General features: G+C 43.4%; 1 protein-coding gene across 2 annotated transcripts in view; it reads left to right on the top strand.

Annotated features, from left to right (window-relative positions):
• Positions 1-20,700, top strand: part of Rnf150 (ring finger protein 150) — a 225,628-nt gene that overhangs the window by 135,621 nt on the left and 69,307 nt on the right. For both annotated transcript variants that reach the window (XM_042277476.2, XM_006995732.4), the window contains exons 3-4: positions 13,847-13,918; positions 16,427-16,509. In XM_042277476.2, coding sequence (XP_042133410.1) covers positions 13,847-13,918; positions 16,427-16,509 — 155 coding nt within the window. The remainder of the gene's footprint in view (positions 1-13,846; positions 13,919-16,426; positions 16,510-20,700) is intronic.

Here is a 20,700-nt window from a genome sequence, read left to right as displayed (position 1 = left end):
AGGACGGAATTCTACGCCGCCGCGAATCTGTCCCTGTCTGTCCACTCTGTGGCACTGTCTTCAGTGCATTTGTGTCTGTGAGTCTGGAAGTGTCACGGCAGCTTTCAGAGCTGTAGGATAACTCACAGCAAGTTTAGAACTGTGGTGTTGAATCTCCTCAGGACAGTTTGGTTTTGCTTGTTCTTGGCTCTTTAGTCTCTGGTAGCACTATTAAATTATTCCTGTCAATGTGACGTAGTCTTCTTATGCTTGTTCCCAGGTACTGAATCATTTTGTGTTGGTTTAGTTCTTTCTAATTTTAAACATTCTATTTCACTTCACTGGCATGTCTAATAACATGGAAAGCTAATCTCTCAACCTATGGTATTTAAGGGAATACTCTCAATTTAATGAGATTTTTGAAATAAATTTCCATCATATTATTTTCCATTCAGTTTTATAGGTTGAGATATTTTCTCTTGTTACAAATTATGTAATTTTGTAAATGTCAATATTACTGGTTTTTTTAAATCAAGAATGGATGTTTAATTTTTCAAAGGTGACATTTTGATAGTAGTTTCCAGTGAATGGCATCCATTATTACAGTCATGTTGGTTGCTGAATGACCACACCTGAGTCCAACTCTCTGTCCTCACTAAATGTTCTGCTGCAGAAGTGCATATAATACCAGTTAGACTCAAGGTGATGGACGCGGAATATGTCCAGCTGGCTCCTATAGGGTTCTGTACAAAGGATGTATTTGTACATTGATTATTAAAAAGATAGTTATCAGCTAATTAGACAGTCATAAATAAAAAATATGTGTTTTTATACCCATGGGGAATCTAAGCAGCTACCTGCACTTAAGGCAAGAACGAAATTTGAAGCTGTGAACCAGTTAGACCTTGAGTTCACTGTGTAATCCTTTTGATCACTCTACTGTCTGCACGTAGATAGAGCTTGTATGTCCATTTAGGCACGTGTGTGCTCAGTGAGACATTTATTAACTTTCCTTGAATTACAATGTGTTATCACCAAGGTCACTCAGTGATGGGACCATGTTAAAAGCTAGCCCTATTTCCTGATCAATGTGAACACTAACTACATTTTTAGCCCCTTTTAAAGAATGGAATAAGAGATTAGGAAAAAATATCTTTTGATAGACAGTGTTCCACTCTGTTCAACAGAACATTACAGCTGTGCAAGCCATATCTATAATAAGCAGCAGGTTGACTTAAATCATTTATTTTTATTACGGTATCATTGACCTTCAGAAAGAGTGAGCCTCCATGTCTTTCTAGGCCCACGGCCTGAGATGAAACAGGAAAGGACTTCACCTCACATCAGAATGTGTTCTGCTGGCAGGTATCTGAAGAAGGATTGAGCTTGAATTAGTCTGTTGTAGATAGCCACCTGGCTTCATGTGGTTCATGATTTAAAAACCTTCCCCAGCATCTTACATGATAATGAGGCTTTTCGTGCTGTTCTGTACATGGAGAAGGTCAAGTCGGTGCAGTAGCCCCTGGAGTGAGATTCACTGGGTAGTCACAGCGGTCTTCTACATGGAGTCCCCGAGAAAAAGGGCTGCAGCTGAAAGTGGATAAGAACTTGGCTACTATTTCGTGCTTCCTAAAACAGGGTGGTGATTAAAGGCACCAGCTTGGGAATCAGGGTCAGTGTGGGCCAAACATTTGGTGAGACCTAGAGGCAACACTTGTAGGAGCTGTTTCCCCTGCCTAGGCCCCAGTTGACTCAAATATAAGGTCAGTGTGACAGCATGCCAGCCCTGGAGTCATGCTGTGAGGGTCAAACAAGAAACGTGTGGCATTATCAGAAGGGTGTCAATAAAATCATATGTGATAGCAAAGAGAAGACTTCTTAGAAATCAGTATTTAAATGTTAATAGCTCGCTTCTTGTATATAGAAGTCTATACATGAGGTTGTTACAATTGGAAACAGAATAGAATCATTTTTCCAACTTTCTTCTAGAACTACAGGAAAAGGTGGTTTATAAATATAATACCCAGCTAGCCACAGGAATGTACGTCATAGCCTCAAAACAAAACACACACCTAGACCCTGTCTCAAAACAAAAATAAATTCTTAAAAATTTCACTGTAGATGAAAAAAAAATCTAGTTTTTGTGGAGACTCCTATGCCGTGAAACACTTTAAAAATTTAAACAATAGTGCATAGGCAGAGTAAAAATATAGTAACCATGAAACAAAAGTTATGCATTTCAGAGTAAAGATCCTGCCCACACCAAATTCCCCCAGCAATTATCCTCCAGTCTTCCCGGAGGGAAAAACTCTGACCATATCCTCTGTGTGCGTCCGGCAATGCTGGTGTGTGTATGAATTTTTTTAAGGTTATTTTCACATTTGTCACCTAGACAAGGGCTCTGCCCTTACAGCTGTGTCACAGCAACAGCAACAGGAACACACGTTAAAATAGACAGCAGACACCACATGAGGACCATAATTACCATGGACAGTGGTGGGTTTGGACTACAGTCTCATCAAAAGGCTAAAGTGTCAAATTACGGAGCTTTTTCAAGTTCTTGTGGACCCAATATAGAACACAGAAATATGTCTTAGTTTACACCTCTTGTGCCAGCCAATATAGAAGGGGTAAGAGACCCTGTTTTTCCTCCTATGCTTTCACTCAAATGAGAACATGCACACTTCTGCCTCAACTATGGGGTTTTCTCTCACGTTAACTGATTCCCCAACAATGTAGTTGGAAGGTTTCTCCGGTCCCATCCAGTCCCACCTAGCCCTCACAGCCAATTGGACCCAAGTAAACACACAGAGGCTTATGTTATTTACAAACTGGCCCATAGCAGACTTCTTGCTGACTAGTTCTTATAACTAAACTCAGCCCATTTCTATTGATCTATATGTCACCATGTGTTCCGGGGCTTTACCTGTGTGCCATTACATGCTGCTCCCTGGACGGTGGGACGGCGTCTCCTGTGCCTTTGCCAATGCTCTAACTTGATTTTGACACATGTCAAACCCCAAGGTGAAGAAAGGGCTCTGTCCCACATGACTGTGCACTCTAGATGTGGATCAAGTCCAGGTCACACACCTGTGCATCTGGAAGACAGACTGTACACAGGCAAGCTCTTGACTTAGTGTTTTCCTGTTCATTCAAAAATGTTACAGCTCGGGGACAGCCAGGTTAAAAGGGACAGAAAGTTCAGTATGGAAGGCAGGGTATCGAACTTCTATATCCTGTCTGAGAGGGATAACTTCCACATGCTCAGCAGCCTGGGAGTTCTCTGAACCCTGTTTGGGGATATGTGGAGGCTTCATTACCCATGCAGGAGGGATTAAATCATCATTGTTCACTGGTGATCAATTAAACAGCCAGTCTCTCTTTCCCAGGCAGAGAGAGAACGAGTTTATTTTCGACATTTATTATACAGTCACGACCTGTTCCCTCACGGAGAGGCTTCTGTTGTAATAGCATAAGCAGGTAGTACTGCACTCAGGGCACACGTGGTGGTAGGTCTGAAAATCCCACACCTCTAATCACAAAGTTCTGAGGCAAGCAGCCCCATCCTTAGGGACTTTCCAAAAGCCACCTTATTAATACAAAGCCAGGGGTGACTGAAAGTGCTTGTTTTGAATAACAAGATTGGTTCACATGTGCTGCTCCCATCACATAACTGCAGGGATTTGGGGAGCTCTCACCAGAAACTAAGATAAAGAACAAAACGTGTGTTTTGTATGAAGTGCAACAATATCACACGGTCTAATTATTAACTCTTCCGTTTGCTCTCAAGAGCATTCCACTTCGGCTGAGAAATCATACAGTTACAATATGTTTGAGAGAAGCAAAGAATTAAGGGTGTAATTAGCTCAATTTCAAACATCTACTACAAGTGGGGAAAGCGGAAGAGGTCCAGTGGTGTTGGTTTTAACATTGCATTTGGCAACATTAAATTTAGAAGCTTATGAGATACTGGAGCAGAAATGCCTGGGAGGTTTTTCACTAAGAGGCTGCAGCTCAGAAGAGAAGTCAGAGATGGAGAAAGGGATATGGAAACATCAGCTTCCATAAGTGGTATATAGTACCACTTAATCATCAGAATCGGCAGGCTTACCTGAAAAGTGGGTACTCTGGAGAAGACTTGGGATATGCAAATATGACTGAGTGTCTTCCTTAGTCTATCCATTTTTGATGTTGTTGCAGTTATGGAGAGTAATCTCTTTCCTTGTTCATCATAAGGGTCATAGCTAGCACACCACTAACAAGAAAAGTCAAAAAGAGATCAACATGGCAATTAGAACTCATCAGTTTATATTTGGTCTTCTTCAAAAAAGAAAACCAAAGAACCCAGGAGGAAGTATCTATCATCCTTAGGGTCATGGAGAATGGAGAGCTACATAGAAGTGTGATTGGGCAAAGAGTACAACCTCCTGGTGACAGACTGGGTGTGGGTAGCAATGCCAGCCCGCTAAGATTCTTCCAGGATTTTTCTATGCTGCACTTCCCTGTCCTGAGTAAAGGCAGGCTTCTCAGAAATGAAGGCTTTCAAGGAAGAGGTGCAAACATGACCTTTATGGGTTTCGAGTTTGTTTGAGTTTTTGTGGGAGGAGGAACTCTAGCTCCTATGACTCATCTTAGAGAAGAGGAACTATGACTTCCATGACTTATTTTGGGGCAGCAGGAACAGTTCCATGTGAAACCTGGTTTCTGAGGCTGCTCCTGAGACCCTCGGGTGTCCCTCAGCTCTCAGAACTCAGCGTGTCAAAATGGCACACTTATGGGTATGATTTTCTGAGACCAGCACTGCGTCCTCCATCCGAGGTCCCACGGTTTTGCTTCATGTGATTGTTCTCCCCTCTCTGCATTCCTAATACTCAGGAAATGAAAAGGAAAATGTCTTATTTTCCCCCAGTTTCCTAAATATTTAGAAAATCGCCAATTTAGTACCTTGAATTTGATGAGGTATGTCATCACTTAACATCTCGTGGATATTTACAGGGCCTTTTTTCTCTTAATATATAGTTCTTTCCTTATTTTCTGTAAAGCAATTGATCTTCACTACTGTCAAAAAAAATTCCAATAACCTTGATAAATGTTTTTTTCACTTGTTCAGAACAAATTGATGGATAAATCTAATTACCAGCATGACCTACTCTTGACAATCTTTACTAAAAAGCAGAATTTGGAATTACTTGTGTTAGAATTCCATAAGCATATTAACCAGACACTGTGGGGGATGCCCCTGGACCAGAAGGATGGTACACAGTGCCATGGCTCCTCCTTCTACCTGAAGTGATCTCTAAGTCTTCCCTCACCATCGCTCTAACTGAGACTCACAAAAGAAGAATTCTGTGTCTTGATAGACGACAGGTCCCAACACTTGCCTCCTTCCCTTTTATGCTTGGTACAGTTGAAAACTCTAAGCTAAGCTTGTAGCTAGGCAATGGAGAACCCACACAGCATGTGTTATGTCTTGAACCCAGTCTTCAAGAACACCAAGAAGAAAAGCCAAAGAAACAAGCAGCCCGAAGCAAGAGAGATCATACAACGGCTTTATGGGGGCTTCTTTCCGTCACCCTGCGTCTCTCTCTTGCTCTGACAGAGTTCGTAAGAGGATGCTGTCGATGTAGGGAAGCTATTCTCCCTCCGAGTCTCACGGGTTTCAATCCTCAGTGGGCTTGCTCCATCGATATGGACCTGTCACAAGTCAGAACACTGTGAGGAGGCTGCTGAGCTCTTGGCAAACATGAAGCAGCAAGAGAATAAGAAAGAGTGAGAGAGAGAGAGAGCTAGGGAGCTAGCGGAGGGGACATGAGAGAGCAGACAAGACATGCCCTGTTTCCAGTCTATTGCATTGAAATTAACAGCCATATTGGACCAGAAACACTGAAGTTATTTTTTTTTACATTTCCATATAACACACCATATTAAATATGTATCACCTTCATAGGTTTGACTATAGACTACAATAAAATATTCTCTAAATATTAGGGGCAGGGAGTGTTCCTAGATCCTTGAGCTAGGAACTCATCAATGGATGCACTGATGAAGTCAGCATCCTTGTGGATCTAATCACCTCCCAATAGTTTCAACACCTGAGGAACAAGCCTTTAACAGGTGAGCTAAAAGGCTCATGTGTCTATGTACAAGCTGGTCATGCTGGCACCTGCCTTTAATCCCAGCACTCACGTATGAGTTCTAGGCCAGCCAGGGCTTTATAGTGAGCTGCTGTCTCAGACAAACAAAAGAAGCTTATGCTTTGGGGCCTGAGGGTGGCTCCAAGGCAGAGTATGAATAACATTGAAGAAGCCCCGGTTTTATTTATCAGCTCCTTAATTTGCATTTTGGAAATCCCAAATACTAGCTGAAAAGTGCACACTTTGTAAATACTGAAAGCAGGGCTGTTTTTCTCTCTGGGTGATTTTCCATGTCTCTTGAAAAGCATGTACATGAGTACAGACCCAATATGGGGTAGGTGGCTCCCTGGGGCTCATTGGCCGGTCTGTCTAGTCTAGTTGGCAGGCAGTAGAACAAAGAGAGCCCACACACAAAAGGAATATTGGCATACGTACATACGTATATACATAGGCAAATGATAGAGCAGTTTAAACATTTTTTTTTTTTTTGGTTTTTCGAGACAGGGTTTCTCTTGTGTAGCTTTGCGCCTTTCCTGGAACTCACTTGGTAGCCCAGGCTGGCCTCGAACTCACGGAGATCCGCCTGCCTCTGCCTCCCAAGTGCTGGGATTAAAGGCGTGCACCACCACTGCAGTTTAAACATTTTTATGGTGCTTTTTTTCTCTTATTTTATCACTCTAGAACAACAACAAAAAACTCACACTACCTGGCTCCATAATCACCATATCATGTATGATATATGTCTCAGAAGTTAAGTTTCCTGTGCCCTGGAGTCTGGGCCGTCTGTCCTGGCCCTGCCAGGTTGGGCTGTTATATCTTTCCTGAAACGAAAATGGTGTTCTTTTCCTCTTCAAAGGAGGTATTATCTTTCATAATGCAAAGAATGAGGCTGCAAAGAGAGTAACGAATCTATGATAGAATATTTTTCAGAATGGTTGGATGAAATATGTTCTTCCTACCTTTGCTACCAGAGTCCAAGGCCATAGGGAACCTGACTTTGGGTAGATTCGACATATCAGATCCAGCCACTCAGTCTGTCAGAATGGCTAAGATCATTAGCTGAAGACAGCTTATGCTGGAGAGGATGTGGAGCCAGGGGAACTCTCCTCCACTGCTGGTTGGAATGCAAGCTTGTACAACCACTTTGGAAATCAATATGGCACTTTCTTAGAAAATTGGGAATCAATCTCCCCCAAGATCCAGCTATACCACTCCTGGGCATATACCCAAGGAATGCTCAATCATACCACAAGGGCACATGCTCAGCTATGTTCATAGAAGCATTGTTTGTAATAGCCAGAACCTGGAAACAACCTAGATGCCCTTCAACTGAAGAATGGATAAATAAAATGTGGTACATATACACAATGGAATACTACTCAGCAGAGAAAAACAATGACATCATGAGGTTTGCAGGCAAATGGATGGATCTAGAAAAAATTATTCTAAGTGAGGTAACCCAGACTCAGAAAGACAAACATGGTATGTACTCACTTATAGGAGGATACTAGATGTAAAACAAAGATGACTAGACTGCTATTCACAACTCCAGGGAGGCTACATAGAAAACAGGACCCCAAGAAAGACACAGGGATCACCCAATGACAGAGAAATGGATGAGATCTACATGAACAACCTGGACGTGAGCGGGGGTAATGAAGGGCAAGGGTCGAGGGAAAGAGAGCTTAGGGGAGCGGGAGATCCCAGCTGGATCAAGAACAGAGAGGGAAAACAAGGAATAAAAGACCATGACAAATGAAGACCACATGAGAATAGGAAGAAGCGAAGTGCTAGAGAGGTCCACAGAAATCCACAAAGATACCCACACAATAGACTACTGGCAATGGTCGAGAGACAGCCCAAACTGACCTACTCTGGTGATAGGATGGCCAAACACCCTAATTGTCGAGCTAGAAACCCCATCCAATGACTGAGGGAACCAGATGCAGAGATCCACGGCCAGGCCCTAGGTGGAGCTCCGGGAGTCCAATTGGCGAGAAAGAGGAGGGTTTGTATGAGCGAGAATTGTTGAGACCAAGATTGGAAAAAGCACAGGGACAAATAGCCAAACAAATGGAAACACATAAACTATGAACCAATAGCTGAGGAGCCCCCAACTGGATCAGGCCCTCTGGATAAGTGAGATAGTTGATTAGCTTGATCTGTTTGGGAGGCATCCAGGCAGTGGGACTGGGACCTGTCCTCAGTGCATGAGCTGGCTGTTTGGAACCTGGGGCTTATACAGGGACACTTGGCTCAGTCTGGGGGGAGGGGACTGGACCTGCCTGGACTGATTCTACCAGGTTGAACTCAATCCTCAGGGGAATCTTTGCCCTGCAGGAGATGGGGATGGGGGGTGGGATGGGGGGAGGGCGGGGGGGGGGGGGCAGATCACGGGAATCCATGGCTGATATGTAAAATTAAATTTAATTATAAAATAAAATAAAAAAGGAAAGAAAAAACAAAACAAAACAAGCCAGAGAGCAGCAGTCCGACTTCCTTGTCCTGGCTTCAAGGGTGTTGACCCACACACTCCAGGATTCTGGCGGCAGGGACAAGAAGCATAGGTGTTACACCATCTTAGTTAAATGGGGTTTGGTTGATCATGATCTCAGCACTGTTTCTCTGGGGAAGGTGAGGTCCTCATCACTCCAGGGGCACTTCAGTTCCCATTTGGAGATGAGTTCTTTGTTTTCAGCAGCAAGTGTTTTGTCCAAGGCTTATAGTTCTTAGCCACTTTAGGGAAATGACTAGAGACAGGCAGGCTCCAATCCCAGAGCCCAGAACAGGAAGTTGGAAAGACTCACCAGCTATTATGTGTGATGTCTCTGCAAATCTCAGTGGTTCACGGAGGAACAGGGTACTGTATGTAGTATTCGTTGGCATTTGCCTGTAAGAACACATACAGAAGCCAGGGACTAATGTTGGCATTTCCATCTCTGTTTCTCTCTACCTTAATTTCTGAGGCACAGTTTACCACTGAGCCTGAATTTTGAATTTCAATCAGGCTGCCTGGCCAGGGATCCCTGCCTAGATCTCCCCATCCCCCACCCCACTCCACTCCCATTAGAGATGAGCTCACCACACCCAGCTTTTTCCCTGACTGCTGAGGATCCAGACTTAGGTCTTCAGGCTTGCTCAGCAAGCACTGCAATCACAAGCCATCCTTCCAGCTCCAAATCCTAGTGGCTCTTACCTCGGCGTCTTTTTCTTAAAGGGAAAGGGCTACCAGCTTCAGACGAGCACCTCTTAAATAATTAACGTACCTATGTGCAGACCGATCAGGAAGTGGCCCAAAAGTTTAAGATCCTAATGGTGCCAGAAATAAAATGAAGGCAGACATGCCTTGCTTTACCTCACTTTCAGTTAACCCCTAAGTGTCTGTCAAAACAGCCGCTCAGTTCCTGCCACAGCTTTGAGAACCATTTGATTTCTGGTAACTTCCGGGAGGGGAGGCCTAGAAGTCCTCATGTCTATGACTTCTCTGTGTTCTAGTTCACTGTCTCCTGGGCTGTTAGTGCTGGGAACTTAAGAAACCCGCCTTCTAAGTGACTGGACCCTTCAGGAAATCACTGTCCCCTCTGGACTGAGGTCATACAAACGCTAGGCTTGGAGCCTATCTTTCTAATTCCCTAACCACGGGCTGTCTTGTTAGTCATGATGCCGGGTACCTCAACATCAGCTTGCTGATTGGACTTCACTATCTTTTTAAGAAAGGCAGCTTGCAATGCCTTTTATAGGGCATAGGAAGAGCCTTTTCTCTTAGGAAGAGAGAACAGGAATGAATGTCTTCAAACATGGGTCACAGTATAGCTCCTTAACTGTGTGCATAATATGTATAAGACCCTGGGTTGGCCGGGCAGTGGTGGTGCACGCCTTTAATCCCAGCACTAGGGAGGCAGAGCCAGGCGGATCTCTGTGAGTTCGAGGCCAGCCTGGGCTACCAAGTGAGTACCAGGAAAGGCGCAAAGCTACACAGAGAAACCCTGTCTCAAAAAAACAAACAAACAAAAAAAAACCTATCCAATTTCGATGTAGATGTAGAGAAAAGTAAAGATAAATACACAACCAAAATTTAAAAGCATTTTTTCCTAACTTATCTTACAAGTTCATGTTTAAGGGCATATGTCATTTGCTAAAATATTGACTTAAGTAAAATATAATTTTGAAAGCATGATTTTTAGCCGGATGTGGTGGTACATGGGCACATTCTCCAATCTCAGCATTCAGGAGGCTGATACAGGGTGATGGGAAATACTTGACCAACCTGGGTTCTCTAGGAAGACCCTAACACAGGAAACAAGATGAGAGGGGAGGAGGGAGGAGGAAGGTAGATTACTTCTGGTGTGCTGCATTGTAGTATAAGCTGCAGCAATTATTTGAAAATACCACTGTCTACTCAATTTAAACTCTCACTCACTGGGAATAAAAAATTGAAGCTAGGTGGTGGTGGCGCACAACTTTAATCCCAGCACTCGGGAAGCAGAGGCAGAATCTCTGTGAGTTCGAAGACAACCTGGTCTACAGAGTAAGTTTCAGGACAGGCTCCAAAGCTACACAGAGAAACTGTCTCAAAAAAAAAACAAAAAAGCAAACAAAAATTTAAGTGATTAAATTGAACACAATATTCTAAAATACCAACTAAACATAATTGCAACTTTTTCTGAACTTTAAAAAAGGAAGATAACTAACATTTCGTGGTACTGAAGAGATGGTTCAATAGTTAAGAGTACTGGCTGCTCTTCCAGGGAACCAGAGGTAAATTTCCAGCACACACATGGCAGCTCACAATCATTTATAACTTTAGTTCCAGGGGATGTGATGTCCTCTTTCTGGCCTCTATGAGCACCAGGGACATACAGGCATGTTTATAGGCAAAGGGCTCATATGTATAAAAGAATTTAAGTAGTTTTTAAAAATAAAAATAAAGGAAAGATGTCCAACGTCTCTTTATCTGGGGTTCAGGTATCTTATTTTAAATGTAATGACCTGCAGACCTGTGACATTTGCTTCTGAGAACAAAATGACATCAGTCTTTCCCTTTTTTCCAGCCCGTGGTAGCTACTGGTCAAGACTGGAGGCTTCACCGGGCTGGTTACTCAACTTTACCACCTTACAGCATAGATCACTGCTCTTCAGCAGTTCTCAACCTGTGGGTCGTGACCCCCAGACCTTACCACAGGGGTCACGTGAGATATTTACATTACGATTCATAACAGTAGCAAAATTACAGTATGAAGCATCAGTGACAATAATTGTATGGTTGGAGGTCAGCACAAGGTGAGGAACTGAGTTAAAGGATCATGGCCTCAGGAAGGCTGAGATCCACTGCTCTTAGTTCCTTTGTAATTCCCCTTTCCTAGCTAAAGTTCTCCCATGCTTTAAAAAATCTACTGTTTGAGTGTTTTATTTACTCATCTTTTATGGAAATTCTTCTGGGTGATGAGCTACAGAGGGCAGGAGTTTGGAAGATTATAGTTCAGAGACATTTTTTCTAAAACCCAGATCGGCATTTGACAGAAAATACAATTAAAGATATGTGCTAGGCATGGTAGTACATGATTCCTAACACTCAGGAAACTGAGTGGATTTTGAGTTCAATACCAACCCAGGCTATGTAGTAAGACCTTGTTGCGGAAAAACAAAGGACAAAACAAAAATGTGTGTGTGTGTGTGTGTGTGTGTGTGTGTGTGTGTGTGTGTGTGTGTGTGTTGCCAATTAATGGCTGGAGGGCTAGACAAAATATCAATAAGGAAAATGAAATAACACAGAGAAAAACTCACTTTCTACTTGCTTTTTTAAATAAAAGAAAAATGATTTATAAGGACTTGAGAGGTTTTGATTGGTTGGTCAGCAGGTTGATTGGCTAGTGGCCGGATGCCTGGCTGCAGGGTTGGACTGCTGTCCAGTTGTGTTGTGGTAGAGTTTCCCAAGCTCTGTAAACTGTAGTGCTTTCTGAAGAATCTACCTTTCTTGTGGGGCTATAGGAAGGGTAAGGAAGTATAACACTTCAGCGGTGCCGCGGACATTGTAGGCTTCACTGCTACGGTGGTTTGAATTCGATGTGTCCTTATTCTCCAGCATTTGGATTACTGGCCCCCAGTTGGTGGTGCTGTTAGGAGAGGCTTAGGGGATGTGGCCTTGTTGGGAGAACTATGTCAACGGAGGTAAGCTCTGGAAGGTGAAAGCCTGGCACTATTCTTTGTGTGATCTCTGCTTCCTGTTCAGCCACCCTGCTTGCCACCTGCCAGGCATCTCCTCCGTGATGGTGATGGACTCTTACCCCTCTGGAACCATTAGCCCAAATAAACACTTCCTTCCATAGTTGCCTTGGTCACAGTGTTTCCTCACAGCCATAGGGAAGTAACTAAGACAGCTGGCATGTTCAGTATTCTTAGGAGAAAAGTATGGGGTGTAGCCGTACAGTGCTTGCTTAGCAAGCATGAGAGCCTAGATTCAATCCCCAGCACAAGGAAAATAAAGGCAATTTAAATTTTAAAAAATCATAACTCATAAAAGAAAACTGCACATTATTATTATTATCATCAAGATCTGAACAAAACCAATTCCCTACTAATTTGAATCCTTCAACTACATTTCACTGCTGCAGATGTGTCTACTGTAGGCCAGATGCACACATGCTAAGAGAGTAAGGCAAACCATGCAGGAAATGCTTGCAAGCACACACAGAAATCCCGTTTTCCCTCAACAGATTAAAATTTGACTCCCACACCCTCTCCTCATTGCCTTGCCATTGAAGACTCATTAGGACAGCAGTTTTCCCTACGCAAAATTGGGGCACGATGTATTCTTCCTTAACATGCATAATAACGATTCTCCAAGTATGTGGTTTGCAATTATTTACTAACCTAAATGCTAAAATCTATGGGTGTGGGTGTGGGTGTGTGTTAAATGTGTTCATGTGGGTATGTGCACATTTATGTGTGTATGTGAACACTCACATAACTCAAATGCATGTGGAAGCCAGAGGCAAATGGGCTTTTCTCTGTCGATCTTATCTTTATTTTTTGAGACAAAGGCTCTTCACTGAACCTGGCGCTTACTGATTGGCTAGATTGGTCAGAGTGCTCCAGGGATCAACCTGTCTCCACTATCCACTATCTCTGGGGTTACACACTTGAGGCGCCACAGCTGTTCTTCCTGGGGTCCTGGGACTCTGAGCTCAGATCCTCATGCTTCCATGGGAAAACCTTTACCTACTGAGCCATCTCCTCCCTCTATGTACAGTGCACTCAGATGCACACACAGGAAGAAGGTGATTGAGCGTATACTGCAGGCTACATCAGTTGGTCTATATGAGCAAAGTGAGAGACACAAGCAAAACAAGTTCTTGATATGAGAAAGAGGGGCTGTTCACTCAAGTCACACACTAGCCAGCTACCTCAACAAGTTAGGAAACACTTTATTTTTGCTAGTTGCCAGTCTGTACAGATACACTGAAGCTAGGAAGTTTCTATTGCATACGTTAACTCTGTCATGTGAACCTAACACTAGGAACAAGGGCCTCTCTCCAACAGAGTGTTTTCATGACCCTGATTCCTAGAACCACTCTCTGCAAATGCCCAGGCCCTGTGTCCTCCACCCAGTGTCCTTAACATTCATGACATGTGTACGATTTCAGAGAGAGCTGCCCTGGCTTATGAAATGCTGTAAGAATGTAAGAGAGAAATCACACATCTTTGTTGTTAACGAGCAGCTTTCTATTTTTCAGCGCCGTCTGGGAGATGCAGCAAAGAAAGCCATCAGCAAGCTCCAGGTCAGGACCATCAGGAAGGGCGACAAGGTGAGAAGCCCTTTTCCTTTTGGATGAGGACCTAGTCAAGGAAACTCTTGTCTTTTCTGACAGCCGAAGGAGAAGAGAGAGAAGGGAAGGGAAGACAGATGTGAACCTGTCCTGTCTATGCGTATCTGGTGCTTAGAATGTTTTTATTAAAGACATCAAGTGTTTATAAAATTCATGCAGTTTGCTGGCAACCAAACATGGGAAATTTTTAAGTCAAGCGTGCAACAATAACCAAGTTGAACAGCCAGCATGAGTACCCATCAACAAATGAGTGAATAAAGGAAATGTGAAGTGTATACACAGTGGAGAATTATTGAGACATTGATAAGAATGAAATTACATCATCTGAAAGATAATAAATGGAGCAAGATACCACCATGTTAAGAAAATTAAGTTAGGTGTAGAAAGATGATATACCACACACTCTCTCATATGCAGAATCTAGAATTTACAAAAGCACTTATAAGTAGAAGGGTTCCTACTCAAGAAATATGAGAAGAGCCGTGGAAAGGGTGGGGGATAGGAGACATTAGTGGGAAGTGGAAGAGTGTGATACGCATGCATGGAAATGTCCTAGTGAAACCAGCATTGTGTACAATAAAGAAGGGCTTTAAAAGGTGTGCAAGAAGCCAGGTGTGGTACCCCACACCTTTAATCCCAGCCCTCAAGAAGCAGAGACAGGTGGATTTCTGGGGGTTCCAATCCAGCCCGGTATACACAGTGAGTTTCTGATTAGCCAGGACTACATAGACCCTGTCTCAGAAAAGTACAAACTACAAGAAAACATTCCAAGTCTGGGTAAGATGAGAACACAAAGGTGTTACGTGAAACATGTGACAGAACTGGTCTTAAATTTAGGTTGAAACTGTCTGACCATCAATACAAAAAGAAAAACAGGAAACTAAAGTTCAATATTTCAATCAGTATTTGCTTACCTTACTCCAAGTGATTCAGAAAAACAAAAGCGTAATAGTTACTCTTAGTATGACCCCGTGGAAGTTTTTCCAAAAGTCCTTGGAAAGAAGGTGGGTTTATACCCTGAGTTGTGCTCTCCGCAGAAGTTTAGATATAAATGTGTAAATGATATTTAGCTCTTCTGAACTCTAGGGCTTAGAACACTAAAGTCATTTCACCAGCCTCCTCCCTCACTATAGAAGGGTGACAAGAAGCCAAAGGCCATGAGCCACCTCCAGGAAGGACAAAAAGGAGTACAGCCCAAGCCTACAGGCTCTAAAGTTGCCCCAATGCCCAGTCTTTTAGAACAGTGGGCTACAGTACAGCATATGGGCTTAGCGTCCCCTGGAGACTTGGTACTGAATTGACCTTCGCATGCACGTCAGGTGTTGTCGCTGTCTGAACAATTGATTTTTCTCACAAGTTATTTGCTAGTACTTTAAGTGATATGAAAATGCTTTTGAGATTAACAAGAGAACATTGATTTAAAATGATAGCCAGGAGTGTGGGAAGACAGCTCATTAGGTAAAATGCTTGCCCTAACTGAGTTTGAGCCCCAACACTCACAGAAAAGGCAAATGTGGTGACGCTTGCTTGTGGAGACAGACACTGGAGGATTCCTGGGGTGCAGTGAGAGGCACCATCTCAATAACAATAATAGTAAGAATGGTGGTGGAGGTGGTGGAGGTGGTGGAGGTAGTGGAGGTGGTGGTGGTGGTGGTGGTGGTGGTGGTGGTGGTGGTGGTGGTGGTGGTGGTGGTGGTGGTGGTGGAGGTGGTGGTGGAGGTGGTGGTGGAGGTGGTGGTGGAGGTGGTGGAGGTGGTGGTGGAGGTGGTGGAGGTGGTGGTGGTGGTGGTGGTGGTGGTGGTGGTGGTGGTGGTGGTGGTGGAGGTGGTGGTGGAGGTGGTGGTGGAGGTGGTGGAGGTGGTGGTGGTGGTGGTGGTGGTGGTGGTGGTGGTGGTGGTGGTGGTGGTGGTGGTGGTGGTGGTGGTGGTGGTGGAGGTGGTGGTGGATGTGGTGAGAACAGCTCTGACGCACACACAGGTGCCCTCACATGAACACACACAAAAACTAGATTTAGAAGTGGCATTTATTTTCATCAGTATCTTTCCCTCTCAACTAGAGAGTAATAAGTGCCAGCATGATAGCATAAGGAAACCATGAGGGGCCTCTTTTAGGTTTGCATACAGAAAAAATCGAAACTCCATTTGTATTTACTCTTAATACACACTTTAGATTCCAGAGGACTGAGTATATTATAAATCTTTCATATGAACATCATTCCTCACTCTTGGGACTTTGTGTCACCTTTAATTGTCATTTACAACACTTTAGGAATGCCACATGGGAATGGAGTTTCCCTCACAAAAGCCCTCTGCCTGGAAACAGCAGGTGAAGTTCGGGAGGGTGGGAGCTAAGCCAGTTGGTGGATTATTGATTAAGAAATCGGTAACTCTGCTGAGAGGCTGGCTCCGGGCAAGCTCGCCTTTGGTTGATGACAGTGTTTGCTCAGGACAGATCCTGAAGTCGGCTCTTCTGGTTCTTCTGTTGCAGGAAACAGAGTCTGATTTTGATAACTGTGCTGTCTGCATCGAAGGGTACAAGCCCAATGATGTGGTGAGGATCCTGCCCTGCCGGTGAGTGGAGGGGCTGCCTGCTCCTGCACAGAGGGCCAGAGTCCTTGTGCAGGCATCGCAAACAAGCAAACGCTCCGACTTTTGTAACTTTGGTCCTGGAAAACATGCAGCCGCACCAAAGTAGAAGTCTTTTTTACCACCCACCCCCACCCCATTGCATGAAAGGCAGACCTGAAAAGACAGAATGAATGCATGCTGTATGTGAGAGAGGCAGCACCTTGGATAGCTCGGTAATGCTCAGAATCACTTCTGGCTTTTACCAGTGCTTTTTAAACTAAAATAGCAACTCTAAAAAAGGGGCTGTGAACGATCAGAGCACACTCAGCAATCTGAATATGGCCAGCAGTAAGAAGGGAGCTAGGGGCAGGCTCCATTTCCCTTGCATGTTACCAATGGGAAGAGAGTGGGTCAAGTTCCCACATAATCCTAGGATCTCAAGGAACATTCTAGCATGCAGACTTGAGGCCATGTCCCCAAAGGATGCTCCAATCACTAACTTTTCTCCCTAAGTACAAGTCACTGTTACCGTGTCTGACATTTTCTTTGAACATCCTGATTAAATCAAGTAAGTGAGTGTTGCGTAAGAGCCGTAGCCTTCATTGAAGTCCCTTTTTAGTTGTCTCTATGCAAATGTCCTAAAAATAAAAATATAATTGCCTCAATGAAAAGTACTTCATGTAGAGAAGATGACTTGAAAAGGTCTTGAGTTTAAAAGCATATTAAGCAGAAAGGGTATAACACAAAGACATCCACGATCTGTTACTTCCCCCAAACAATACGAATTTTAAAACTATTTGTTAGAAATAGAAATGGAATAAAATAGCATTCGGGGAATTGGTTTAATAATTTCAAGATGATGAAGAAGTGATCAAAAAATAAATAAAAAGACTAGATGCTAGCTAGAACTCAGCATCTCTCAAGAGGTCTTTCTTGAAATGCTCATAGCAATTGGCCATTAGGAATTTGGAAGTAGGAATTCTCTCCACCCAAAGAGCCAGCAAGTGTGATTCAATTGTCTCACCTTTACACATGTCCACCTGCCCCTAAAGTGGAGTCACAGATGGGGTCACGTAGACACTTAGCAGTTTCCTGTGTATGACCACACTCACTCCGAGTACCTTTTTGATGCATTTATTTACATATTTGGGGGAGGCACACAAGCCAGAGCATGAGTGTAGAAGTGAGAGGGTAGTCTGTGGGAGCCAGCTCTCTCCTTCTCTCATGTGGGTCCTGGGAATGGAATCCAGGTCATCAGGCTGGGGGGCAAGCACCTTACCCTCGGAGCTGTCCCACTGACCTGTAACTCCACTCTTTCTAGACATCACACAATGCGCATGCAGTGACTTCCAGAAGCCTTGTTGGAAACAGCAGTGTGCAGGCTACAGGGATCCCTCTGGCCACATCTTGTCTTGAAGGTTTAAAGCTTCAGCATTAGAAACACCCAGGTGTTTCTCTTTCTCCTCTCCTCACGGTTCCTACTAATGGATATGCACAGCCAATTAAACATCTGCTTTCTTCTGACACTCCACTGTAATGAACAAGATCTGTTTTCAAAAATTACACGTACCATCTCGTTAGCTCTTTGGCTCATACTGTATAAAGTAATTTACTCATCTAAAGCTTTATCATAACTAAATTTTGTGGATCTACATGAAATTGCTGGAGAATTGAAACTGCATAATCACAGTGTGATTTCCCATAGCCTGCTTCAGTGTTTACTAATGACAAGTTACATTTCTTTAGCAATATTCAGTTTTTCTTAGTAATGCAGATCTTCTTTATAACATGGTTATTTGTAAATATTAATCAAGAAAATTAGTATTTTATTGCATATCACCAAAAAAACTTTTGGAAGCTTAACTCTGTTGATGTTAACCTCACTCTGGGCTGCTCAGTTTGGTCCCAGGTTCCTCCTTTTCTATATGATTGCTTGTTTCCGAGCTCACACACTCATTTCAATAATAATATTTGTGTTAATTCTCTGACAGTTTAATATATGCATACAACTTACTTTGATCGTAGGCACCTCTCACCCCTCCCCCAACTCCTCCAGGATCCAACTTCATGTACTTTTTCTTTTTCCTTTTTCTTCATAACTCACCAAGTCCAAGTTACACTGTCCATATATTCGTGAGTGTGGGACTATCCACAGTTGACCTACTAAGGACCAAATCTTTAAAGAAAACTGACTCTCCTTTCCCCAGAAGCCAGCTGTCCAAAGCTCCTTATTTAGAGGTGGCACTCCTGAGCCCCTCCCATCCATGTGGAATGGTGACTGGCTTGATCTTGTGCTGTCTTGTATGGGCAATGGCTACTGGGATTCATGAGTTCAATGGTCCTGTGTCCTTTCTTCTCTGACCACTGCCTCTTACAGTCTTTCCCCTCTTGTCCCATGATGAACCCCAAGTCTTGGGAGGAGGGGGGTCACGCACTGGTTCTTTACTCTCTATTGCTATTTTTGTCCTGCTTTACAGATGGATCTACAATATGACAGGACACACCAAGCATTACCCATCATGAGTTATAGTTAATTACTGTTCAATCTTACACTAATCACACATATGCACTCTCTGAATATCCCATGTGTCTTTTCCATGCTGGTCTCAAAATTAAGGTACTTTTATGTCTGCTGCTGGCTTCTTGCAGGCAGTGTGCACTAACAGATGTTATCAAACAGATGCAGGCAGTGTGCACTAACAGATGTTATCAAACAGATGCAGGCAGTGTGCACTAACAGATGTTATCAAACAGATGCAGGCAGTGTGCACTAACAGGTGTTATCAAACAGATGCAGGCAGTGTGCACTAACAGGTGTTATCAAACAGATGCAGGCAGTGTGCACTAACAGATGTTATCAAACAGATGCAGGCAGTGTGCACTAACAGATGTTATCAAACAGATGCAGGCAGTGTGCACTAACAGGTGTGACCAAACAGATGCAGCAGCATTTGCTTCTCTGCTCAATCACTCCCCCTGGGGTGTTATTAAATCTTCACTCCTGTGAGCATCATAGACTTTCTTTCCTAGTATGTCCAGGCTGATTCATCCTTGGAATTGATGATATCTCCTTGAGGTAAACATTATTTCAAAAATTATCCCAGTGAATAATATGTCTCTTCTTTAATTTTATATTCTGTGGCCTCATAATCCCTGAGTACTGTACACATCTCCACTGTTTGGGTGCCTCTCCCACGTATGCACTGACACCATGATGATTTCAAAGTTGTTCTATTGTTTCCTCACTCTGCGAACTCTACACAAATTACATCAAATGAGCAAAGCCTTCCTTTCTCATCTGTCAGCATGGTAATTATTAAGGTGAAGTCATATTCATTCACTCCAGCCCTTCCTGTCTCCTCTCTCTTTCTTCATCCAAACCTTCCCTAACACATGGACACAAGGCTTCATTGATGTGAGTCTGGACCCGGGCCACAGTGTGAGGGAAAGACACGAAGTGGCATGCACAGCCAGTTGGTGACAGGATGTTCTAACTCTTGTGACTTGGATTTGATCACACTTTACCACTAAGGTATTTTCCAGGTAACATGGATTTTGCTATGTCTTGCACATATCAAGACAGGCACGTTGTTGTGTTTGGGGGTGGGCTTGTGACTTGGACTAGAGCTTGTGGTGATTCCTAGCCACAGAACATATCTTCCTGAAACATCATGTTAATCTTTACTGTCTTCTCCTGTCCAGAGAACAGGTAATGCTCTCCGCTCCTCTTAACCTATAGTTTCCCTACTTGTTTTTCAATGGTTATTCCTTTCAGCCTACATCAAGTTCAAAGACACAGTCTCAAGGAGAATGTGGACTCCTTAGGCAGGTCAGAAGCCCACATTTGCTATATGTAAAAGGCAAACAATATGTTTTCCTTACTTGTGTCCCTGTAAAATTCTCTCCTATCTATAATTTATCAAGGGAATATTGTTCCTTTATTCTGACAGACTCCTCCACAGCTGGGACAACTTCAAGAGCACCCTGGTAATGAGCAGGCCCTGTGATGAGCTTCGTAGTACATGAGGAACTCTTTTGGAACAACAAATATCTTATAGTAGGGACAGTAGGAGTACCACACGTGGGATGATAAGTGGTGTGACCTCATGGAAAACAGAAATTTCAGTGGGTAATCAGGACACAGCATGATATGGGTATCCATAAAGACAAATATCTACAAATACAAGGTGCTAA

The sequence above is a fragment of the Peromyscus maniculatus genome, chromosome 5 (assembly GCF_049852395.1).
Source record: "Peromyscus maniculatus bairdii isolate BWxNUB_F1_BW_parent chromosome 5, HU_Pman_BW_mat_3.1, whole genome shotgun sequence".
Classification (NCBI taxonomy): domain Eukaryota; kingdom Metazoa; phylum Chordata; class Mammalia; order Rodentia; family Cricetidae; genus Peromyscus; species Peromyscus maniculatus.
The sequence above is the reverse complement of the archived record's forward strand: the minus strand, read 5'-3'. Positions and strand labels throughout refer to the sequence as shown.